This window comes from Cornus florida, unplaced genomic scaffold (assembly GCF_030987335.1).
Source record: "Cornus florida cultivar Cherokee Brave unplaced genomic scaffold, ASM3098733v1 CherokeeBrave_3.0.0_Hap2_Chr10, whole genome shotgun sequence".
In the NCBI taxonomy this organism is placed as follows: Eukaryota; Viridiplantae; Streptophyta; class Magnoliopsida; order Cornales; family Cornaceae; genus Cornus; species Cornus florida.
In genome coordinates, this window is record NW_026775580.1 from 85,722,601 (window position 1) to 85,745,007 (window position 22,407).

The following is a 22,407-nucleotide window of genomic DNA, read 5'->3' on the forward strand; positions in this document are numbered from 1 at the left end:
TCATCACGACGTGGACCAACACAATTGACATCTTCTGGATCACCTTGACGATCAACTTGGGACGGTAAAGCTCCCTCTCCTTCAGGAGGTGGCCTCGGAATTGCAGGAGCCTCACGACGCTCCATTCCAGCTCGTAGCTCTGCATTTTCTTTCCTCAAAGCATCGATCATGTTCATCAGCTCATCGAGCTTCGTCTGCTAGCCGTTCTCCAAAGGATTCGAGTTCGCCTCTCTGATCATCATTCCAGATCAGAGCAAAGTCATCAACTGCAGACTTCTTGACCAAATCGGAGTTCCGCTAACGCGCGCACACCAGATCTGAACTTACACTTGCTGAATTCAGTCCGCTACTGGCCGGATTCAGTAATCACAACAGATTGCAATTGCGCAGTTCGCCGGATCAAGCACGGATCTGATCTGTTTGGATTGGACGCTAATTTTTCGAAATCAACCGGAGCCTGGACTCGTCAAGACAAATCGTATTATCACCAATATCGATTCAGCTTTCGCAGATTAATCGTCTTCCTCGCAGAGTGCGTTGAATCGATCCGATCTGGAATAACATCAATCAATCCTTCCTGTTCTTCCCACAGACGGCGCCAATTGAAAGTACAAAGAATTTCCCCCTTTTACAGAGAGAGAATTTCTTCACTCCTAATACTTTCTAACCCCTTTTCCCTATCGATTTCCCTTATTTATAGACGGTTACAACCTCCTTTGGCTTGGGCCTTATCTGCTCCCCTTTGCCTGGACTCAACTTCCCTCATTTTAACATGGGCTTCTGTAATGACTTTATAGACTTGGGCCTATCTCGCGCGAACTTGCTCCATCCCGTTTGTCCACACCCGACCCATCCTCTGCAATGCGGATCACACCAAGCGGGGGTCATTTTGGTGTCCTCAAGGATAGACAATGATATTTTCTTGGGCGAAGGTACTAGCTTATGAACACCATACCAAGGTAAATCTAGTGCTGCTTATGAACACCATACCAAGGTAAACCCCATTGTGGAGACTCGATAATTTGATCATCTTGGGCCAAGGTACTAGCTTAATAATTTTGTTAAATTTATAACATAATACATTTCAGAAATTTACTTATAGGTATCTATAGGTCCTACTTATTACATAAATTAATAATTTGATATAAAGTACATATAGGACTATCTATAATATTTTCTTGAAATATGATTTTAGTGGTGCTTCTATTTATTTTTTTTATTTATTATTTTTTTTTCTTGAAATTTTAGTTGAATCTCATGTCTAATTTTTTGTAACGGGTTAAAATATACAATAATTTAAGTCTAGCTTGTGTTTGATTCAATCCATTGCATGCACTTGATTAAATAAGTAAAATATATTGAATTTTATTTTATTAAATAGTACAGTAAATACAAGATATTTAATTTTTGATTGATTAAATGTATTTTTAATAGACTAAATGAGTACAATACATTAAATCTTAATAGATTAAATGAGTACAATGCATTGCATTTTTAAAACTATTAAAAAAATAAATATATTAAAATAAAAATAATATACACAAAATATCTTAAAGATAAATTTATGCAAATTTAGTTTGAATATGCCATCAAATTAAATTAGTATGAATTTGTATCATAATTTATTTCAATAAAAAAATATATTTAATGTAATTAATAGAAAATGAAATTATAATAGTAATTTAATGGAATATAATTTAGTTATTAGAGCATTATGCAATAAATGTGATAGTCGACGAGTATTACACACAAATACGCAATATATACTTCAATGGTCTTTTGAAAATTTGAACATTGTTTTATTTATTTATTTATTTATTTATTTTTGGCTCTTTACCTATGTTGTCCTTGTACAGAAAGGATTACCTACGTGAATTTCCGAAAAAAATAAAAATAAAGAAGAGGAATACCTACGTGGAATCAAACATTGCGTTACTTTGACGTAATAATAATACGATTGTTGTGTATATGTATATGGTATAGTTGGAAATCCGAGGAAAGATACAGCTTATAGCAGAAAAGTGCTTGTATTCAGATGGAATGAGAAGCTCCGTAAGAATGGAGTTATGGAGTGTAAAGCCCTTTCCATGTTCCGTATCAGCAACAAATTCATAACCATTAAGCACCAACAAGAAGAAATCACCCGAAAGTCAGAGAAGGTAACAGAGAAGGTTGTTACCTTCGAGCGCATAAGGCTCTTATCTGATGATTCCATCAAATCGCTTGCTCTAGACGTCCTTAACGCCACAAATCAATTCCTACCCAGCACCATCGTATCCTCAGCTCATCAGATTTCTACATACCTCATCTCTCAATTTCGCTTTAGCCCCAAAAATCTTCTTCGCCGCAATTTGCCCAGAATCGTCATAGTCGTTGACGTTGATCGAAGTCGAACGGCCAATTACGGCTTCGGCACTACTTCATCTTCTGATAATCCCATTCCGTCGCCGTTGTTTCCTCCGCCTTCCCCTTCGCTATGTTCGTCGGACAATTTGACGGACAATGATGAATTAGATGAAGATTTTTATACTACAATTGCTCAGGATACTTATGAAGATCCGATTTATAATTGGGATCTAGATCCAGATCCAGACCTCTTTATCATTGTGTGTAAGCTACGGAACGTTTTAGATGAAAGAGGGACGTATCCACTGAAACCGATTGCGACCGACGAACCGGTAGGCTTATTCGAATGGATCCCGAGAAAGACCACGTCTGGGTGCGGACTAAGGACGATGATCGATCAAACGCCGTGGCGGTGGCGGTTGGTGTGTGCCCTATATGTCTGGATGTAATGTTAACGGAGACGGAGGAGGATATCGTGGTTGAGACTTGTTGTTTGCACGTCTTTCACAAGGGCTGCATTTCACGCTGGTTGTCCAAATCCAATTCCTGCCCCATATGTCGCCTTGACCTTCAGCTTTTGTAATTATTTTCTCATCTCTAAAGATAGAATTTTTAGAGTAAGTCGAATTTTCTTACAGAAGAAACTAATTTGTGTTTGGGTTTTTGAATGGTCAAGCTAGCAATTAGCCTATATCAACCTAATGTGGACGAATATTTTATATATATATATATATATATATATATATATATTCTCCTCCTTCAATTTTACCAATTTGGATTTTGATGAGGTTTTTTTCTGAATTGGGTTGTCGAATGTGTGGAAGGAAAGTCTGAAAATCACACTCTTTTATTTATTTATGATATGAGTTAGTCTCTTCATATACTGAACAGCTTAGACCATCCAAGAGACGGTCGTGCTTATTTATGGGTGTTGTAAAAGAGGGTCTCAAGGATTTTGGTACTAAAGCAACTTCATTTGTCCTAATCTTGCTACCTTTATTATTCATTTATTCTCATGAGATTTTACAACTCCATATGCAGAACCACCAAATTTGTCTTCCCTAATGAACCTAACCCATACTCTGTATTACCATCTAAACTTTAACAGATAGATTGCCACTGCCACACATGCACAACTATATTTCAAACCAAAGCTCCAAATATGTGACCTAGGAGAACCAGTTCAGAGTAAAGTTTGTTTCCCTATGAAGTATAAACCAGTCCGGTGGTTGGACTTTAATTGAATTTTGTCAGTGAAAAGTTCGTAACAAAGCATTGGTTCTATAGGAGTAGCATCCTATGCAGGATATTTAATTTGTGAAGTGTTTTTGAGTAACAAACACTACGAAGCATGACCTATCCTCTCTTGCTATGAACAGCGGCTTTAGTCAAAAGCTGTATAATCTATGAGTTGAACTCAGTTACTACCAGTCTCTTAATGACATCTTGCTTTGATATAATGCAGCAAAAGGTGCACCCTTCCTTTCCGAACATCAGTTTTATTTAATCCATTTTATTTGTTATGTTCAACTTGATGGACTTGTTCATTTTTGTTTACACTAATCATTTCCTTTTTTATTTTATTTTATTTTTTATTTTTTATGAATGCTAAATATTAGTTAGTTAGATATTGTAACTGTTGCATATTGTCCTTTCTATTGTTTATAATATAAAGGGAGTGATGCAATGCCCCAACTGTTGGAAAATTGAGAAAGGTCAGTGGCTTTACTCGAATAATTGTCATCCGTTTCCTGAGTGATGATCTTTATGATATAAGCTACTCTGAAATGGTAAAGACAATGAGTTCTAATAGCATTTTGTTTTTTGAAGTTTCTGAATATATTGCTCAGTGTAATTTTGCGGCAATTTTGGTAAGGTAAATGGTATTGATACTCCAAGAAAAGGCCGAGGCACTTCATTTCTTATGGCATATGGATGTAAGAAGTGGAGTGTCTCGGGCTATTTTGGAGCACCAATATTATCTCTCCTCCATAAATGCTTCTAACTTGTTACTCCCCTTTGTGTAGATAAATTCAATTTTTTTTCACTATATTTCTTATATGACTAGTGAAAAAAATAGATGACACTAGTTTAGCACCAAGCATCTTACTTTGAGATAGAATATCCAAAGTGTATTTGGTTTGGGATAGATGACCAAATACACTTTTTAGGGGTCAAGCTGGCCCAAGTGCTGCAAGAAAATAAGAAATTGGTTGAGGAGAAGGAAGGCATTCTCACGGAGGATGAAAGGGCCAAGAGAGATGAGAAGAAAGGGAATTAGGGGGGTTGGTGCTTTTAGAACAGTTAAGTTGGTAAAATTGATTTAGCTTGCAGTTGATTGGATGGAAGGGGGAGGAAGTGAAGAGAGAAGGGATGGAACAAAGTTTTTATTGTTTGGTAGAGGGGAAGGTATGAGAGGAAGGAGCTTTTTGTTGTCTCAAAGGAAAATGAAGATCAAAAGGATCTTTTGTTGCTTGTTTTGCCTCCTCCATAAATTGGTCTACTCCTCTATCATTTAGAATATAATGCTATAATTTCTGTCCTTTGCACCAAAAGAATCCCAACCAAATTTTTTTTTCTCAATCTTATGCAACAGAGTTTGGCAGTTCTGAAAAGTTTTTACTGCTATAAGTACTTGATTCAGAAATTGAATATAAATGATAGGTTGATGCATTGAATTTGCTATATTTATAGTTATTAATCATTGGTGGCTAGTTTATGGTAGGGTGGTAGAAGTGTTGCAAATAAGGTTTTCTTTTTTTTTTTTTCTCTTCTCATCACATGTTGGCAACAGTCAAACCTTTGTCGTACCATAAAGTTTTATTGGTAGTATGTTTATCAATGCGAGGTATTGTAATGGCATGTTGTGAAAGTATATCTTATTCATATCATAATTTATGTTTTTCGGAGAAAAAAATATTTTAATGAAAATAAAAGGATATCAAGGCAAGGAAGGATGGAAAATTCTTCATGCTCAGATGAAAATGAAAATGAAGAAATATCTTTTTGTACGTGAGATAGAATAAAGGTGCTTCTGCTGATTTGTACTTTGCATGAAAAAAGCTTTGCCATCAATATGTTTGTCAAAAAGATTATAATAATTTGTATTTGGGTATTGGTAGATGTTCCGAGAGCTTACTGCACAAGCAGGCAAACAAATTGTGTAAAGTTAGTACCATAGAGCTGTATTACCTGGGCTCGGCTATATGTTTCGGACATGGGACATGGGTATGTATCCATCGGACGTGTCATATCTTTAAACAAAAGGGCACATGAACACTGCTAAATATTAATTTTATTTATTTATTTTTATTTTATAGAGTATAGTAATGTTTTTATCTAATATAGTGTTCAATATAGGCATTTAACTAAATTTAAAGTAATAGTATAATATAATTGAATGGTTGGATATGCTTTTTAAGTACATGTGCACCCAAAAGTGTCGGACACATATCCTATACCCATGTCCGAGCAATATGTGCCCGACATAGGTACTTCACTACTTTTGAAGAGTGCATGTAACATAGCCTTGGAGACAAGAAAAGAGCAAATTTCTGAGAAGCAGTTGGTAAAAATATGCTTGATTATGTATATGTATTTTATGTCTCTCTCTTTTTTAGAGTAGAGTCTTTCCTCATCTAATAATTTTTTATCTAAAGCAGAGCAAAACTATCTGCTTGTTTATATTAACATTGGTCTAGGTGGAATACTTTGGAAAGGAGAGAGGTTGAATAATATAGAAAGAGAAAGATGTAGCATAGCACGCCTTTGGGTACCGTAAAATATATGTTCTGCGAGGGCCACCATTTATTAACAAACTATACTATATGGTTTCTGAAAAGTTGCAACCTTTTGTTATGGAGTTGAGATCTCACTATTATGTAGGATTTTTACAAAATTTTTCATGTAATTCGTTCTCTTTCTTTTCCCCTTCTTGTGATATTTAAATATACTGAAGAATGATGATGATGAGTAAATTGTAGGTACAAGGGGCCCTTTCTGTTGGATGCAATAGATTCTCTCCAACTTCCGGCAAGAGATTACTCAAAGCCTCTACTAATGCCCCTATGCAATGTTATCAAATCTCAGTCACTTGGGCAGGTTTCTGCATGTGGGAAAGTGTGTGGGTTGGGGCACTTCGAAGTGGATATAAGGTATGTAATCAGCTGGCTGTTTTAGTGGCCAGTTAGTGTTTTTTGAAAATATAATTTATTAAATCAGAGTAGGAAGTAGGTTTCTGATGGCATGAATTTTTAATTGATTTCTCCTGAACATATGCCATATCCGTGGGAGGTATACATAGAATTTTGTCTTTTTTTAATTTGTCTGTAAGAATGGTGACAGGTTGGGCCTTTTCTGGTAACCTTCTGTGTCCTTGGACGGAGATACTACATATCTATTGGCAGGGCTGGGGCTGGGGCTGGGGCTGGGGCTGGGGCTGGGGTGAATGGAGTTTCCTACCTGCTTTTGCTTTGTGGCAGGGATGGGTTTTGCTGGCCTGTATGTACAATAAGGCAAGGTGTAGGGGCTGGGATGATAGTAATAGCAAAATCTGCTGGGATGATGATCATTACAAAAGCTTCAAGAATATAAGTGGCTTCAATCCACTGAACTGTCTATTTGAATTTAAAAGATTTATTAATTTATTTATTTTCAACATACTAAAATAATGCATGCTTTCTGCACAATGTGTCACAATGAAAATGAAATTCGGTACTTATCAAAAAAAAAATGAAAATGAAATTCCAGTGATCTAAATTGCAGCCAGCTGTAGTAAAAGGAAATTATTTGCATATAAAGGTGTTTTAAGCGCATCAAACGTTGTCCCTCATGTACTGAAACTGGATTAAAGCAAGCAGGGAAATGGTACTTGTAAGGAAGCCCCTTGTGTCTCCGTGTGTGTGTGCATGCCCTATTAACGATTCATGTCCTGATAAGCCTTTGCCCTGACCTTGTTATTTTGGTGGACTTGCCTTATACTGGAGCGAGGATTCAGAACGGATCTCCCTTCCAAGGGTTGGGGTGAGTATATCCACTCATAATTCAAACTCATTACCATTTTTTTTTTTATTTTTTATTTTTTTTTGATAAGTAAAAATATATTAGAAAGCGAGGGAAACTTGCATCTCCATCGGTGCCATCTTGTACGGTGCCTTAGTAATAAGTGCAGTGCCTGGAGCTAGGTCAAGAAATGGTGGGGGCACAGGGATCTTTGAATTTTGGAGGTGTAATGTTTATTAATTTTGCAAAAGCATAAAGTGATATTTGTTTTTTTGAGTGGACCCCACAAAGCACTAAACGTATTTTATATCACCATACATCATTTTTTTGGCCATTTCTCTCTTCAGACTTGGGACAGAGCTCTCTCTCTCTCTCTCTCCTTGCTTTCTTCTTTTCTTATTTTCTACCATTTCAATCTTTTATTCCTCTCTCAATTCTTGGTGTTTTTAAGTGCCGTTTGCGGCAAATTGAAGCCCGCGACGAGGTCTACGAGTTGATTAGGGCCAATCTCCATTTGGCCATCATTTGAAGGATCTCTAAATCCTAGGGTTTGAGGTGAAAATTGGGGCTTTTGACTAAGATTGAGGTAGGGGTCTCTAATTCGCAATTTTCTTGTTCCTTTATGAGTCAATTTCTGTTAATTGTTATTAGCATGATTAATTGATGTTATTAGTATGATTAATTAATGTTATTAGCATGATTAATTGATGTTAATTACCCTAGAATGATTTTATGGTGGTATATAAATTTCATGATTATATGTAAATGTTGATTTGTATGAAAAACATGTCTAAGTATTGATTTCCTATATTTATTGTGTTGTTAAATTGCTAGAAGTGATGTATGCAAACATGTATGATCATCCTTGAAATTATGATAAAGAATGTTTTATTGTATTATATGAAAATCTTTTATTCCATAATGTTGTAGGCATGTGACATACATGCATGTCATTGGGCAATGAAGGAAGGGAAATGTTTTGAAATGAATAATTAAAAGGGGTTTTGGAAAACCTATTTGAGAAAAGGATTTTGGTGAAAAACCCGGACGCCAAGGGGGTTGTAACGACCCGAACCCGAGGGTCCGAATCACTAAGCGGGTCCTTACCCGAACCCGAGGTCAACACAATACATAATATATGTGTCATCTTAGGATTTATATATAATAATAATAAATAAATAAATAAATAAATAATTAAATAATAAAATGAGATCATAGCTACAAAGTATGTCAAAACGGTCTACTAACCCATCGAACCCTGTGGAGGAGCGTCGTCCGCCACTTTCCATCCGTGTCCTGAAAAATGTTAAATATAGGGGGTGAGCAAATTGCTCAATAGGTGATGCCTAAGACACACCTCTTGTGACCCCGTAAATCCAAATAATGAATAGGACAATTGGGAGAGGGGTCATTCTAAGCCGGGGAAAATACCATATCAATTCCAAGTTCAAAATGAGTAAATGTCGTGCCATGAATGCAATGCCATGCATGTCACTCTCCATTTTCAAAAAACATCCATCACTTTACAAACTGTTAATATAACTCGTCCTTTGGTGACTCCGCAGCGACACGAGAGAAGGATTGGCTACTGTTTTTGACCCTTGGTACCTCCACGGCGTCATTTGGGGCCTAGATAGCTCAACCACGTTAGGGCAATCTCCCTAATTTCCTCTAGGCTATATTAACACACCAACTCCTTAGTGACTCCGCAGTGACCGGGTTTTCACAAAATCACTTTAATCAAAACATTTCCCCAAAAATCTTTTTTTTTTCATTTGTTTCAAATCATTTCAAACAATTCGCCCATTTCTTTCATGCCCAATGCTATGAATGCATGCCACATATTTTTCCAACAGTATGAAAATAGAGGAAATTTATACATCACAATTTAACATGTTTCTTCATAGCAATTTCTAGGAAAGTGATAAATACTATGGCATGTAAATCAATGTTTTGGCATGCTCCTCATAATATCATCAACACATATAGGCATAGATTTTCTAATACAACAATCATGTAATTTTCAAGGCAATCGATTTAAATAAAGCATGCTTTTCATACAAATTTAATTATTTCACATGATAACATATTTCATCTACATAAATCAAATTACTTTAAATTACAATTAACACAATTTAGCATGTTAGGACATACAAGTAAAATTAACTCACTAAGGTGCAACATTGTATGGATTAGGGACCCCTACCTCTAATTGGATGAAAAGCCCCAAATTTTTCTCAAACCCTAGGATCTTGGGATCCCCCAAATGTAGATTGGCTCCGATCAACTCGAAGCCCTCGACGCGCTCTTTAATTTGACGCAAACGGCACTCAAAATCTCCAATTGATGAGAGAAGGATCTAAAGTTGAAGTTGTAGAAAAAGAAAAAGAAAAATGGAGAATTGGGAGGGAGAGAGAGAAACCTGCGGGAGAGATAGAGAAAACTGGGAGCAAGGGTGTGGTCTCATGACCACTTAAAAATGGTGGTGGGTCCCACCAATATCTTTTCATTTTTCCTTTTTCTTTTATTCTTATTTTACACCACATACATATATGCATACACATTTAATTTACAACCACTTAAAACACAATAAATAAAAATAAATATGATGCAAATGGACCCAACTAAAACTCCGGAAGCAACAGTTTCGGTAACGGGTCCCACACAGGTCCGTCCGGTCCGAAAAATTGAAAAAAAACCAAAATGATCACCCTCGCATTTCAAAGAGTCTTGAACTCAATGAAATACCCCAGACAACTCTCGGACATAACTGACACACTCCACAGTGTCTGGTACGAAAAGGGCAAAAGACGAAAATACCCCTGCAACGACAAAATTCCAGAAAAATAAATCAGACACGTCACAGGGGTACCAAGAGTTCGTGGCGTTAATATAGCCTAGAGAGAACTAGGGAGATCACCCTAGCGTGGTTGAGCCAACTGGGCCCCAAATGACACCGTTGGGTTACCAAGGGTCAGGGACAGTGGCCAATCCTTCTCTCGTGTCGCCAAGGGGGTACCGAGGGACGGGTTACGTTAACGGTTTGAAAAGTGAAGTTTTTGTAGTGAATTTGAAAATGGGGAGTGACATGCATAGCATTGCATTCATGGCATGGAAATTTGTTAGTTTTGAACTTGAGAAATTTATGTCGTATTTTTCTCGGTTTAGAATGATCTCTATTCTTTATCCCTATTCAATATTTGGATTCACGGGGCTATAAGAGGTGTGTCTTAGGCGCCGCCTACTGAGCAAATTGCTCACCCTATTATTTAATATTTTTAGGACACGGAAAAGAAGTGGCATATGACTTTCCACCACAGGCCTAGCATGGATTAAATAATCGTTTTTTGTTATTTTTGTATCTAAGTTTCACTATTTTTTGTAAAACTTAACATAATGTATTTTGTACGAAGACTTATGGACTCTTATTATTGTAATTATATCTATGGGCTGTAACTTCTATATAAGTTGTCTAAATGTTGTAAAGCATGGACATTTGATCTTAACCTTGTATTTTGGGACTGTAATTATGATATTTGGATGAAATGGTATGTGGTTGTTCCACCACGGGATGAACTAAGTTAAGGCATAATGAATGGAGGAAAGAGATGCTGGAATATAATATTTTGCATTGTGTGTTGGGACAGTTTGGATAAGTCTAGAAGGCCCGAGTGAGGCTATTGCATATTTTTTTATGCATCTAAGCAGATTGTTGTAGGCCCCTTTTTAGCAGAGGTCATGCCGAAATTTTTATTTTTATTATTATTTTATTATTATTTTATTATTATTATTTTTTATAATTAGTATCATTTTAGGGTCGTTACAGGAGGAGTGTTACTTTTCTTGAGAAATGAAGATTCCTATGGATGTTTGATGTATTTGAAGCCATGTGACATGATTGTCCAAACTGATTACTATGGACTGTCACAACCCTAGCGTATAATAGTGCTAACACCATGGGATGTAGAAATGTCAGGTGGTTGATCACATTCCAATTTAATTCGAGAATGATTGAATGATAGATTAGTGTAATCTAAATTACTTGAGAGTAAATACTAGACTTGAAATATCTCAAACTCATTTATACTGCCATAGTGCCATTATTATCTGAACTAATATTTAACAGAACTGAGTGAGTTCTTATGCTTCTTAAGAATGCTAACCGCTTTAACAGAACATTTTATGTCATTGGGTCAGAGTATGCATTCTGCATCGCGTGTGACGAGGCGTATCATTTTATAACATTCATTAGGAAGCTCCGTAAGAATGGAGTTTTGGAGTGTAAAGCCCTTTTCATGTTCCGTGTCACCAACAAATTCATAACCATTTAGCACCAACAAGAAGAAATCACCCGAATGTCAGAGAAGGTTGTTACCTTTGACAGCATGAGGCTCTTATCTGATGATTCCATCAAATCGCTTGCTCTAGACGCCCTTAACGTCACAAATCAATTCCTACCCAACACCGTCGTATCCTTAGCTCATCAGATTTCTACATACCTCATCTCTCGATTTTGCTTTAGCCCCAAAAATCTTCTTCGCCGCAATTTGCCCAGAATCGTCATAGTCGTTGACGTTGATCGAAGTCGAACGGCCTATTATGGCTTCTGCACTACTTCATCTTCTGATAATCCCATTCCGTCGCCGTTGTTTCCTCTGCCTTCGCCTACGTGATTTTTGCCAGATGATGAATTAGATGAAGATCTTTACTACAATTGCTCACGATACTTATGAAGATCCGATATATAATTGGGATGACGATCCAGATCCAGACCTCATAAACATTGTGTGTCAGCTAAGGAACAATTTAGATGAAAGAGGGAGGTATCCACTGAAACCGATTGCGACTGACGAACCGGTAGGCTTATTCGAAGTGGATCCCGAGAAAGACCACGTCTGGGTGCGGACTAAGGACGATGATCGATCAACCGCCGTGGCGGTGGCGGTTGGTGTGTGCCCTATATGTCTGGATGTAATGTTAACGGAGACGGAGGAGGACATCGTGGTTGAGACTTGTTGCTTGCATGTATGTCACAAGCGCTGCATTTCACGCTGGTTGTCCAAATCCAGTTCCTACCCCACCTGTCGTCTTCAGCTTTGGTAAGTATTTTCTCATCTCTAAAGACATAGTTTAGTGTCTAAGATCATTTATATTTATTTATTATTATTTTTTTCTTCTGATAATTGGAATTCGGATTTGTGCAGAGAATAATCTAAATTTGTATATGGTTATTGAATATTGAATGGTCAATCCAGCTAGCATTCATTAAATCTAAAGAATGAATTATTAGTATTTTGATGGGTGACATGGGTCTTTGTGGAGGCATGCTCCAATAATGTTTTCTTTTTTCCCCTTCAATTTTAACAATTTGGATTTAGATTTTGATGAGATTTTTTTCATTGGGTTGTTGAATGTCTGGAAGGAAAGTCTCAAAATCATACACTTTTATTTATTTATGAGTTATACTGTACTGGAGAGGGGAGAAAATTACTGCAGCTTAGACTATCCAAGAGATGGTCTTGCTTATTTATGGGTGTTGTAAAGGAGGGCCTCAAGGAGTTTGGTACCAAATGAACTCCATTTGTCCTAATCTTGCTACCTTTATTATGCATTTATTCTCGTGAGAATTACCACTCCATAAGCAGAACCACCAAATTTATGTCTTCCCTAATGAAGCTAACCCATACTCTGTATTACCATCTAAACTTTAACAGATAGGGGACATGGGATGATCTGTTTCCAGTTGAGAAGATAGGGGACATGGAGGATCTAACTTCCAATTTGGGTACAGTGTGGCTTCCCTTGCCTTCCTTCAAGGCGAAGGCATATTGGGGTGCTATTTTGAAGTAGTTTCAGTGGTGGCTTAAGGATGAACCGGCAACTTCTCCTCTTGAGAAGGCAAGGATTAATCTTATAAGGAGTACATTGTCTAGGATTCATGTCTCCCTTCACCAGTCCTGAATTGGTGGAAGGAGATTGAATAAGCTCCATGAAGATGATCTTTTGGGAATTGGGGAGGACATAATTTCCATTTGGTGGGATAGAATAAGGTTTGCCTTCTAGTTAAGGATGGAGGTTAATAGTTATGGAATTAGGGAGCTCAGGGTGTCTTATTGAGCATTGCTGGAGTAGTTTCTTCGGGATTTGCTAGGAAGGAATCCTTGTGCCAAAGACTCGTAGAGCACGAGTGTGGATGTTCTTGGGGCGATTAGGTGTCGAGGGAGGTGGATTCTTCGAACCGAGTGGGCCTGGAGGGTACTACAAAAGATCAGGAGGAACTCCTACTTCATGTTTATTGTCTAGCGGAAAGGAGATAGAGTCAGATTTTGGCACATGTTTGTGAAAGGGACATTAAAGATAGGTTATCGGAACTTTTCCAGATCACAACAAATAAAGATGCCTTGGTTGCAAGTTTATATATATTTCGCCCACTGGTGTGGTTTGGATCCCTAGAATAGAAGAGATTTGCAGGACTGGGAGATGTACTAGTTACTAGTTACGGCCTTAATTGGAAATGATGCAAGGGACCAGGATTTGTGGTGAAATGGAAGACGAGTTAATGGAGTGCCGCTTAAGGTATATTCTAAAAAAGGTGGCATCTAGTTGCAGATTAGCTTCTTGTCCTTTTATTAGGAACACTCTAGGGGAGGGGGCATCTAGTTCCCTTAGAAGTTGTATTCTCACAAAGGCCTCCCTTGGGGTGGCACTTTTTTGCTTGGTTAGCAGCTATGGATTCTGTTATTGCTACACAGATAATCTGAAGATGAGAGTTTTGTATTTCCAGTTGGTGTTACAAAAGTATGGGTGCCGAGGAAGCTGTGAGCCATCTTCTTAATTGTGGAGTAGCAACTAATTTTTGGGGCTTTCTTTTCTCCTTAGTGGTTGTGCTTTGGCAGCTCCAGGGGTTGTAATTGATGTGCTTAGAAGACTGGGAAGGTTGTAAGAGGCTGAGATCTAGGAATGTATGGGATGTAGCTCCCTTTGTTTGTTGTGATTCATTTTGTAGGGAAGGAATTGGAATTTGAGGGAGAGGAATATCCCAGTTGCCGCTTAAAGATTGAAATCAATACTTTTTGAGAACATGATACTTCTGGATATAGAAGACTGGAGTCTTATACTTATTCTGTAGATTCTTTTGTAAAGTTTTTGGCAAATATGAGTTATTTTTGTGGCTTTTGTATGAAGTTGTATACCTTGCAAGTACATGCATTGGACCCCCAATTTGCCATTTTTTTGCAGATTTTGTCTACTTATAAAAAAAATTTATATATGTATTTTTGGTCAATGATATATATATATTGTGAAATCTAATATTATCAACTTCTTGTGAAATCTAATATATATATTCTGCCATGCTTTTTGCTTCAATAAATTGTCATAACTTGGAATTTGCACTTTATTAATAGTTACATTTATCATTTATCAACCCTCTATGATGGATGAATTAAATTGTGAGAATAAATTGTATCCTGTCTCCTTCGACGCTTCTGCAATTGTTTTAGTGAAATATGAAATTTGGCTTTGTTTTTATGTTTTTAAAATTCATAATTTCAGCTGTAGTGTGCTATTGGTTGCATTATTTGGCTTTATATTATTTTTTCAAGAACTCCATAACCTGGCTGACCAATCACGTAATTCTTTTCATATAAATATGATAAAAAATCTATTTTGATTGGATTTGCCTCACCTTCATTATATATATATTTTTTTGTTTTTTGGGTAAGTTACTGACCTCCTTTATTTTATTATGGTTTCTAAATGTTTTTTTGCAGTCATTTGGAGTCCACTTGTGTCCATTTAGTAGATTAACACAACTTCCTTCATCTTTTGAGTTAGCATAATTTCATGCATCGTTGCTTATATATGAGTAAATATAAATCGATTTTGATGTTGAAATGTTGTGCGGGGAAGTATTCTCTTTTCTGCACGCCAGCAACCTTTAGCGTGTGTGTGAATGTTAGCTAAATTTTACATTTTTATTCTGAATTCTCCATCTACCATGTGGTGTTCTATGCTGCATAAGTTTTGATAATCTAAGTTGATGCGTTATGCTCCTTTGCTTCAAAAAGTGTACGGTAGTAGCTATGACCTCTTAAGAAAAGTGAGATGTTGGTCTCACTTACCCAAATGAATGTTTTGTCACGCTCTGGCCAATTTCTTCGTTCTTTGGACCAAGTATGCCTTTAGCATTCGAGACTAGTTTTATGTACTATTAGAACAAAAATGTGTAGATTGACTCCACTTCCTGCGGCTCAAATTATTGAGTTCTTTGGATTTCAAGTTTCACTTCATAATTTTTTTAAGTGGGGACTAAGTAGCCTCCGAAGTTGGTGAAAGCCGTGAAACCAGATTTCTTTTACTCATTCTCAAATAGATGGTACGATATTTTGTTGAGTTGAGTTCAATAAGGTCAGATAAAATATTTATATATTCTGTTCCTAGATTACACTTTATTATTTCACTTGTATTTCAAAACAAATGATTGTGTAGCGCATGAAAGTAGTGTTAAAAGAATCTTAGACGTATGGTATTTGTTTATAATGTGTGACAAGAATGCCAAAGTTATACAGTTCAGATGGTTTTAGAACCATTTGGTCTAAGTCAATTTTTTTTTTTTTTGGGTCAATTCTTAGAAGGAAAGACAGCATTATGGCATTAAATGGCGAAAAGATGTTCCTTTCTTGATAATTGTCTACATAATGACTCAGTCTGTATGTAAAGTGGATCTGCTTATGTTGGGTTCTGATCTCTTGTGAACCACCTATACCGGAGAAAACAAAGGGCTTCATGCTTAAATTGAAGCTTGTCCTTGACATACGATGGCGACCTTCGTAATATGGTTATAGCAAAGATGTTTTTATGCTATTTTTTATTTTATTTTATTTACTTTGGAGTATCTTCTTTACAAGTTTGAGTAGTGAAGATAGGTGATCAAATATCATTTTGAGTTGAAGGTTCTGAACTTGCTAATATAAAATATTGGTATGCAAGACATTCCCAGAAACTGAATATCTAATAGTTGGTCATTATGCAATGGGACATTTTACGAGGATGATCTTCTTGTTGGTATTTTTGGCATATGCTAACACAACTTTTCTTAAACAAGGAAAGGGTTTTTAAATTTGACTGGAACATGTTGAAGCAATGCCTTGTGAGTTGTGGCCTAGTGGTACCTCCTTGCCTTCCAAAGTAGAAGATCAAGGGTTCAAGTCCCCATGTGGGTAAAAAGTGGGTGTGTGAGCATGTTTCTTGCCAATGAAAAAAAAAAATTCTCACGTCAAGAGGATTTCATTTACAAATGATCGAGATCTATTTTGTAGTAGGTCATAAATTGAATTTTGCTTAACAAGGACTGGTTCTGTCACTTCTGTGGCCATATGAGGTCATTTAAGGGCAACTTTGGAGAAATTTACTAACCGAAAAAAAAAATAACTTTGGAGAAATTTCCTGAAGAAGTATGGAGATGAGATGTTGAAATTTATAATCCCTAGAGTTTGGAGCGAGTATGCATTGTTAATTTGGAGCAAGAGCACTAGAGAACCCATTCTAAAAATACCTAGTGTCCCCAGGGCACCTATAAATAGGATATGTATAAAAATATTATTCAGAATGTAACATGTAAATTTCCTAATTGATAAATGAAGGGGAAAATTACAACTTATTCACTAAGTGGTGTTTGTATGGCTTTGTTTCCAAGTTGGAGGTCCTAGTGAAAATGCAAGTTGTTTGTAAATCTTTGTAGCCACAAGGGTCAACCTAATGTGGTTGGTGATAGCTGAATTTTCTGATGTATGTTTCCATAACGACAAATATGCAATAACCTACCCCGTATGGGGTTCTTTCTTTCTTTCAAATTTGATAATTGTTGGTTGACCGTGCATTTCATTATAGGTCTCTGAGTGGCTACTGAGACTAGCTTATTTTGGCACCCTTTGAAGGAAGTCATGCTTAAATATTACTTGAATTTATGTTAGCAAGGGGTCAGGTTGAATTCAAGTCAATTAGGTATCTGAGGGGAGCCCAATCCTGTATCTTTAGTTGAGTGGATTGTTGCACTTATTCATGTTGACAAAATTGTTTTTGTTTGTTTTGTTTTGTTTTGTATTTTTTTGTTTGTTTGTTTGTTTGTTTTTGGGCGAGATACGTTGGCAACCTTTATCGGTTCAAGTTCATGGGTATAATAGCTTTACTTGCTGATTAACTGAGGATCAGAAGCCTCTTATACACCATGTATGATAGAGCTCAAAATCATACTATGCCAGAACAACTCCTAGTGGTCTCGACATAGGAGTGTATAGGGGTTACACAATTTATTGTTGTTTTTGCTATTTTTAATTGCTGTATAGAGCTGCCTGCATATGGTTCGTAGGGTTCTCTGAAGTGTTTTTGTTTTGATTTTGTTGTTTATCTTGCTTTGTTGCAATATGGGCTCTTTCTCTGACATGTATGTTTTACATTTTGCTGTGAAGGGGAATTTTCATTCCACTGCATGTAAATTATTTTGTTTTATTTTATTTTTCTGCCTTAATTAGTGATTTTATTTTTATGTTCTGGCAGAGGAATGCATTCCAGAGAAATATAATAGGAGCTTTTGATTTTATGCAGATCATGATCTTATTGGACAACATGCAATCTTTGCCCCTAATAACAATAATCAATGAAGTCATGATTCATATGCAAAGCCTACAATGCCTGCAACTCAATGTGCAAAGTGGATCTTCTATTTTCAAAGATATAATATTTTGTGGAGTTCAAACTTTTCAATTAGGCAAGCCTCATCTATAAGGAAAAATCAATATCTAAATAAAGAGCAGAGATATGGTGATACACTGATTAAGGACAGGAAGAGAGTATGTTACTTATGCTGTTTTTTCGTGCAGCAAAAAACCCTGGTAAACAAGTGATAGGAAGATCAATCAGATGTTGTTTTGCTGTTAACATTCCTCGGATAGAATTTGACTAATATTATTCTATGATGCTACTTTATTTTTGCAGCCAACTTCAACAATTTATCTTCTTTGGATGTTTTATCAAGTGTCAGGGCACTGCTGTCGAGTTTCAGTTAATGCCAAATGGTCTGGTATTTTTCAGCATCAAAGTCAGAAAGCAGACACAAAATTGTGGAGGAGGCCAATTCTTCAGATAATGAGCCTATGTTGCATGGCCACAAGGTCCTTCCAGTAGCCTGAACAGTATGTCTTTGATTGTTAAATCTGAATCCTCAAAGAATATTACTGCTGGATAAGCTCTCTCATATTTTCAGTATATACCAGAGAAGTGATGCTAGCTGACCAAGTAGAAGATAAGACTGACTGAATCAAACTTCGTCATCCATCTGCTGTTAGTCATCCAAGTGTATGAATTTAGGGTTGGGCTTGGGGTTTGTTAAAATGGCAATAATTATGGGGATGCACATTGAATTGGTCAGTTGGGCGAGAAACTAGAGTTGTTAGGTTATTTTCATTACTCGATCGACTGGAAAGGTGACAAAGTAGGCACCAAGATGTCTAAAGCAGAAAGCAGAGTGCAGTGGTTGAGGTTTGTTAAAATGGAAATAATTACTGTTGTTATGGTTGTGTCTCTGGAACGAATTGCTAAAATTATTAAAACCTGGTCTGATGAGTCTGTTATCATATTTCGTTCTGCAAGGAGGTGGAGGTGTTCTCTTGCTGCAAGGCTCTTGGGAGGGCATGCCTAAAAGCAATCTGATAGTACTGCATGTCTGAAGACCAGGTGACATTGAAAGTTTTGTGTTTTCCGAGTACGTTTGTTGTATTTTTTTATTTTATTTCGCACATAACTTTGGTCATTCATTATCTTGTTTGGTAATGCATTTTGAAAGCTATGTTTGTCTGTCTGTCTGTCAATGCCTGGCCATTGTTAGTAAAAAAGTTCTTCCTGCAACACTTCTTAAAAACCATATGAAAATTGTTATATAGATATATCTCAAAATTTTCATCATATAAACATGTATTTAATGGTTGGAAAAAGAAAATTAGCCTATGACAGAAAAAAGGAAAGAAACCTTCAAACCAGAGCTGTGGAAATAAAGACATAAAAAGAATCGATCATTACAGATAAACTATGGTAAAACCTGTGGTTTCTGTGAAAAGTGATGGACACATTGGGCGGGAATTAGTCTATTTTCATCATATAAACATGTATTTAATGGTTGGAAAAAGAAAATTGGCCTCCGACATAGAAAAAAGGAAAGAGAGACCTTCAAACCAGAGCTGTGGAAATAAAGACATAAAAAGAACTGATCATTACAGATAAACTACGGTAAAACCTGTGGTTCCTGTGCAAAGTGATCGACACATTGGGCAGGAATTAGTCTTTGATAACCATTGTGACAGGCAGTCCCTATGAAACGAATGCGAACACGGGGTCATTGAAACCATCATCCCCGTCAAGAACCCCTGCAGACAAATGGGACACATATCAGCCGGGGGAACACACTGGCTCGTTGCAAACACCGTCCCCTTCACGAACCCATGCATACAAACCAGACACATATCCACTACTGCAAGCCCGATTTGTTTCAAAACTTTTGTTTCATAGGTAGCAATTGGTTCGTCTAGAAAACACTTTAATGTACACAAAATGTCCCAAAAGTCGGATTCCTGGTATGAAAAACATGCGCCTGTATTAGACAAGTTTTTGCGCAAGCTTTCCTGGTCATCCGTTAGTCCTTGTTCTTGAACTTGTGAAGCCCTTGAATCAGCATCAGATAGCTCAGCAATCTCTAGTCGTCCGACTACTTCACTTCCATATTCGCATGGCTGATCGTCATGCTCATCACCATCATCTTTACAACAATCTTCAAACATATAAACATCCACGACAATGACGATCTTGGACTTTCTGGGACGGATCAAGTTTTGCATGGTAAAGTAGAAACCAATATTAAGGTAGACAGACATAAATCGTGCAAGAAGATTCAGAGCAATAGTGTCTTTTTTGAAAATTTTCGAGTCTACAAAGACACGACGAGAGAGCGATTCTATGGAGTCTCGTGACAGTAAGCTTTGGAGCTCGAATGCATTAGCAAAACGATTCACAAAGTATCCTTTTTCGTCAACACGAAGCATATACAATCCTTGAGAATCAGAAACTTGATTAAGCTTTTGCTTCCACTCGAACACACGAAAATTTAATCCTTTGAGGCCACCTGTTACAGGGTTGAGATTCACCCCTGTGACACCACCCATGGTGTGTGTTTCTCTGATCCGTTATTGTGTGCCACTTATATATATATATATATATATATATATATATATATAATGTTGATAGAGGGTACTCCTAAACATATATGGTCTCGCTTTCAACAGTCTCAGGAAAGGTTAGTCAAATTAGGAAATAAATTGGTTTGTTAGAAATTGAACTCGTTTAGGAAACACGCGCGAAAAAATATAAAAAAAAACTTGCCACTCATGCAGTACCCAATAATTTTTCATAGAAGCCTAGTGTGTGTGTGTGTGTGTGTGTATGGATGCACATTCATACAGTATTTTGATTTAGGTCACTTGAGCTAAAGCACAATTTTTTAAGAGTTTCACCAAAACATTTTTTTGAGTTAGACAATGATAGTGTCGGATCTCTTCAAATACAGTTATCCATCCACTCCACATGTTTTTAGTTGAAGATTTTTTTTTTTTGCATTTTTTGTTCTTTCCATTTTATTATTATTATTATTTTAAAAAAAAAAAGTTGGATTTTAAAATTTGAAAATGGGTGAAAGCTGGCTATTTCTATTCTTGTAATTTACATGCTTTTGTTGCTTGTAAAGGTCACAGGACTATAATCCGCAAATCTAAAAATCATGAATTTTGAATATATAATTAGAAAACATGAATTTTGAATATATAATTAGTTGAGACATTTCAGAGTTATAAACATAATTTGGTTTTCATTTGTAATTTAAAACACATAGATTTTTTTCAAATTAGGTGTTAGCAAAATCTAAGAATGTATATAGAGTAATTGATTTGGTGATAAAATTGTATGAAATCCATACCAAGCTTTCAAATCTTCCATTGAAAAATCTATGTGTTCAAGTTACAATGAAAACCATGCAACAAACAGTTTTCGATCATTTTGATGAATATTAAAAAAGACTAAGTATTTAAAAAAAAAATAAAAAAATAAAAAGCAATCTTGGATCTAGGAAATAAAGTTTTTAAGGCTATATTTGCTACGAAGAAGAGAAAAAATAACATTAGTTAAGTTGGTGATTTACTGATCAATCTAGTTTAGGAAAGAAAGCAAAAATAACTATTTTAATTAATTTATCACTATAATCTATTTTTTTCATTGGCATTAAAACTTTTTGCATTTAAAAAGCTAATAAATGGGAAAGAAAAATGGTAAAAAAAAATATAAAGATTGTACTTAAACATCATTCAAATCTAGTACAAAACAAAGGCCTAAAAAAATACAGAAGAAAATTTCATCAAATTGTATACCCTTTTCCTTCTATTTCATTCCGTTTCCTCCCATTATTGAGAGGATAGCAAACTTGCTCATTATGCATAATTTGTTCAGATTTAGGGCTGGGGTTTGTTCAGAAAAGCCCATTCCGATTAATGGAATAGAGCTCAACCAGAAGGTCCAGAAGCAGGAAAGAAGCCCACCAGGCCCAAACGTAATCCAGCTATTGTAAGTCATCCATATGATGTTCAGATTTAGGGCTGGGGTTTGTTGAAATGGCAATAATTGCTTTTCTTATGGTGGTGCACGCCTTTCAAAATATATAAGCCTCGGCTTGTAACTTAATTTTATTTTATTTTATTTTATGTTGTTAAAAAACTAAAAACAGAAAATTGTATAAAAAAAATTTTGCTGGTTCAATTTTTTTAAATTTACTTTATAAAAATGTTATTCTAATTAAGTTTCTATTTTAGAAATAATCATTGAGATAAAAATGTCAATCAAGACCGATATAAAATACTATAATGTTTTTTTTTTTAAATAATAGAAGATAAAATTTTCAAATGTGACTTATTTACGAAGAAGTCCTGGGCCGAATAAATTTTATCTGTTCAATGTCACTAAAGATTG

At 36.1% G+C, this 22,407-nt stretch overlaps 2 protein-coding genes across 7 annotated transcripts; one reads left to right on the forward strand and one right to left on the reverse strand.

The window, feature by feature from the left end:
- The first annotated feature begins 1,991 nt into the window (after positions 1–1,991).
- On the forward strand, positions 1,992–19,208 carry LOC132279656 (RING-H2 finger protein ATL11-like). 6 transcript variants are annotated; one of them, XR_009471371.1, is made up of 5 exons: positions 1,992–2,963; positions 6,330–6,500; positions 17,953–18,239; positions 18,343–18,885; positions 18,997–19,208. XR_009471371.1 is itself a non-coding variant. In XM_059781692.1 (3 exons), the coding sequence occupies exons 1-3, from the start codon at positions 2,693–2,695 to the stop codon at positions 6,707–6,709; spliced, it is 423 nt and encodes a 140-aa protein (XP_059637675.1). In that variant the 5' UTR covers positions 1,993–2,692; the 3' UTR covers positions 6,710–6,753. The 6 variants fall into 6 exon arrangements, 1 of the variants encoding a protein (XP_059637675.1); XR_009471369.1 differs by having other exon boundaries at positions 1,993–2,963; positions 18,343–19,208; XM_059781692.1 differs by lacking the exons at positions 17,953–18,239; positions 18,343–18,885; positions 18,997–19,208 and adding an exon at positions 6,691–6,753 and having other exon boundaries at positions 1,993–2,925.
- A 405-nt stretch (positions 19,209–19,613) lies between these two features.
- LOC132278045 (E3 ubiquitin ligase BIG BROTHER-related-like) lies at positions 19,614–20,177 on the reverse strand. The gene has a single exon (XM_059779874.1). The coding sequence runs from the start codon at positions 20,175–20,177 to the stop codon at positions 19,614–19,616; it is 564 nt and encodes a 187-aa protein (XP_059635857.1).
- Positions 20,178–22,407: the final 2,230 nt, after the last annotated feature.

Bases quoted from the DNA above. Each gene is read 5' to 3' on its own strand.
- LOC132279656 (XM_059781692.1), top strand. From the start codon at position 2,693: ATGGATCCCGAGAAAGACCACGTCTGGGTGCGGACTAAGGACGATGAT. The intron at 2,926-6,329 runs GTAATTATTTTC...AGTAAATTGTAG, and splicing joins CGCCTTGACCTTCAGCTTTT to GTACAAGGGGCCCTTTCTGT.
- LOC132278045 (XM_059779874.1), bottom strand. From the start codon at position 20,177: ATGTTTGAAGATTGTTGTAAAGATGATGGTGATGAGCATGACGATCAG.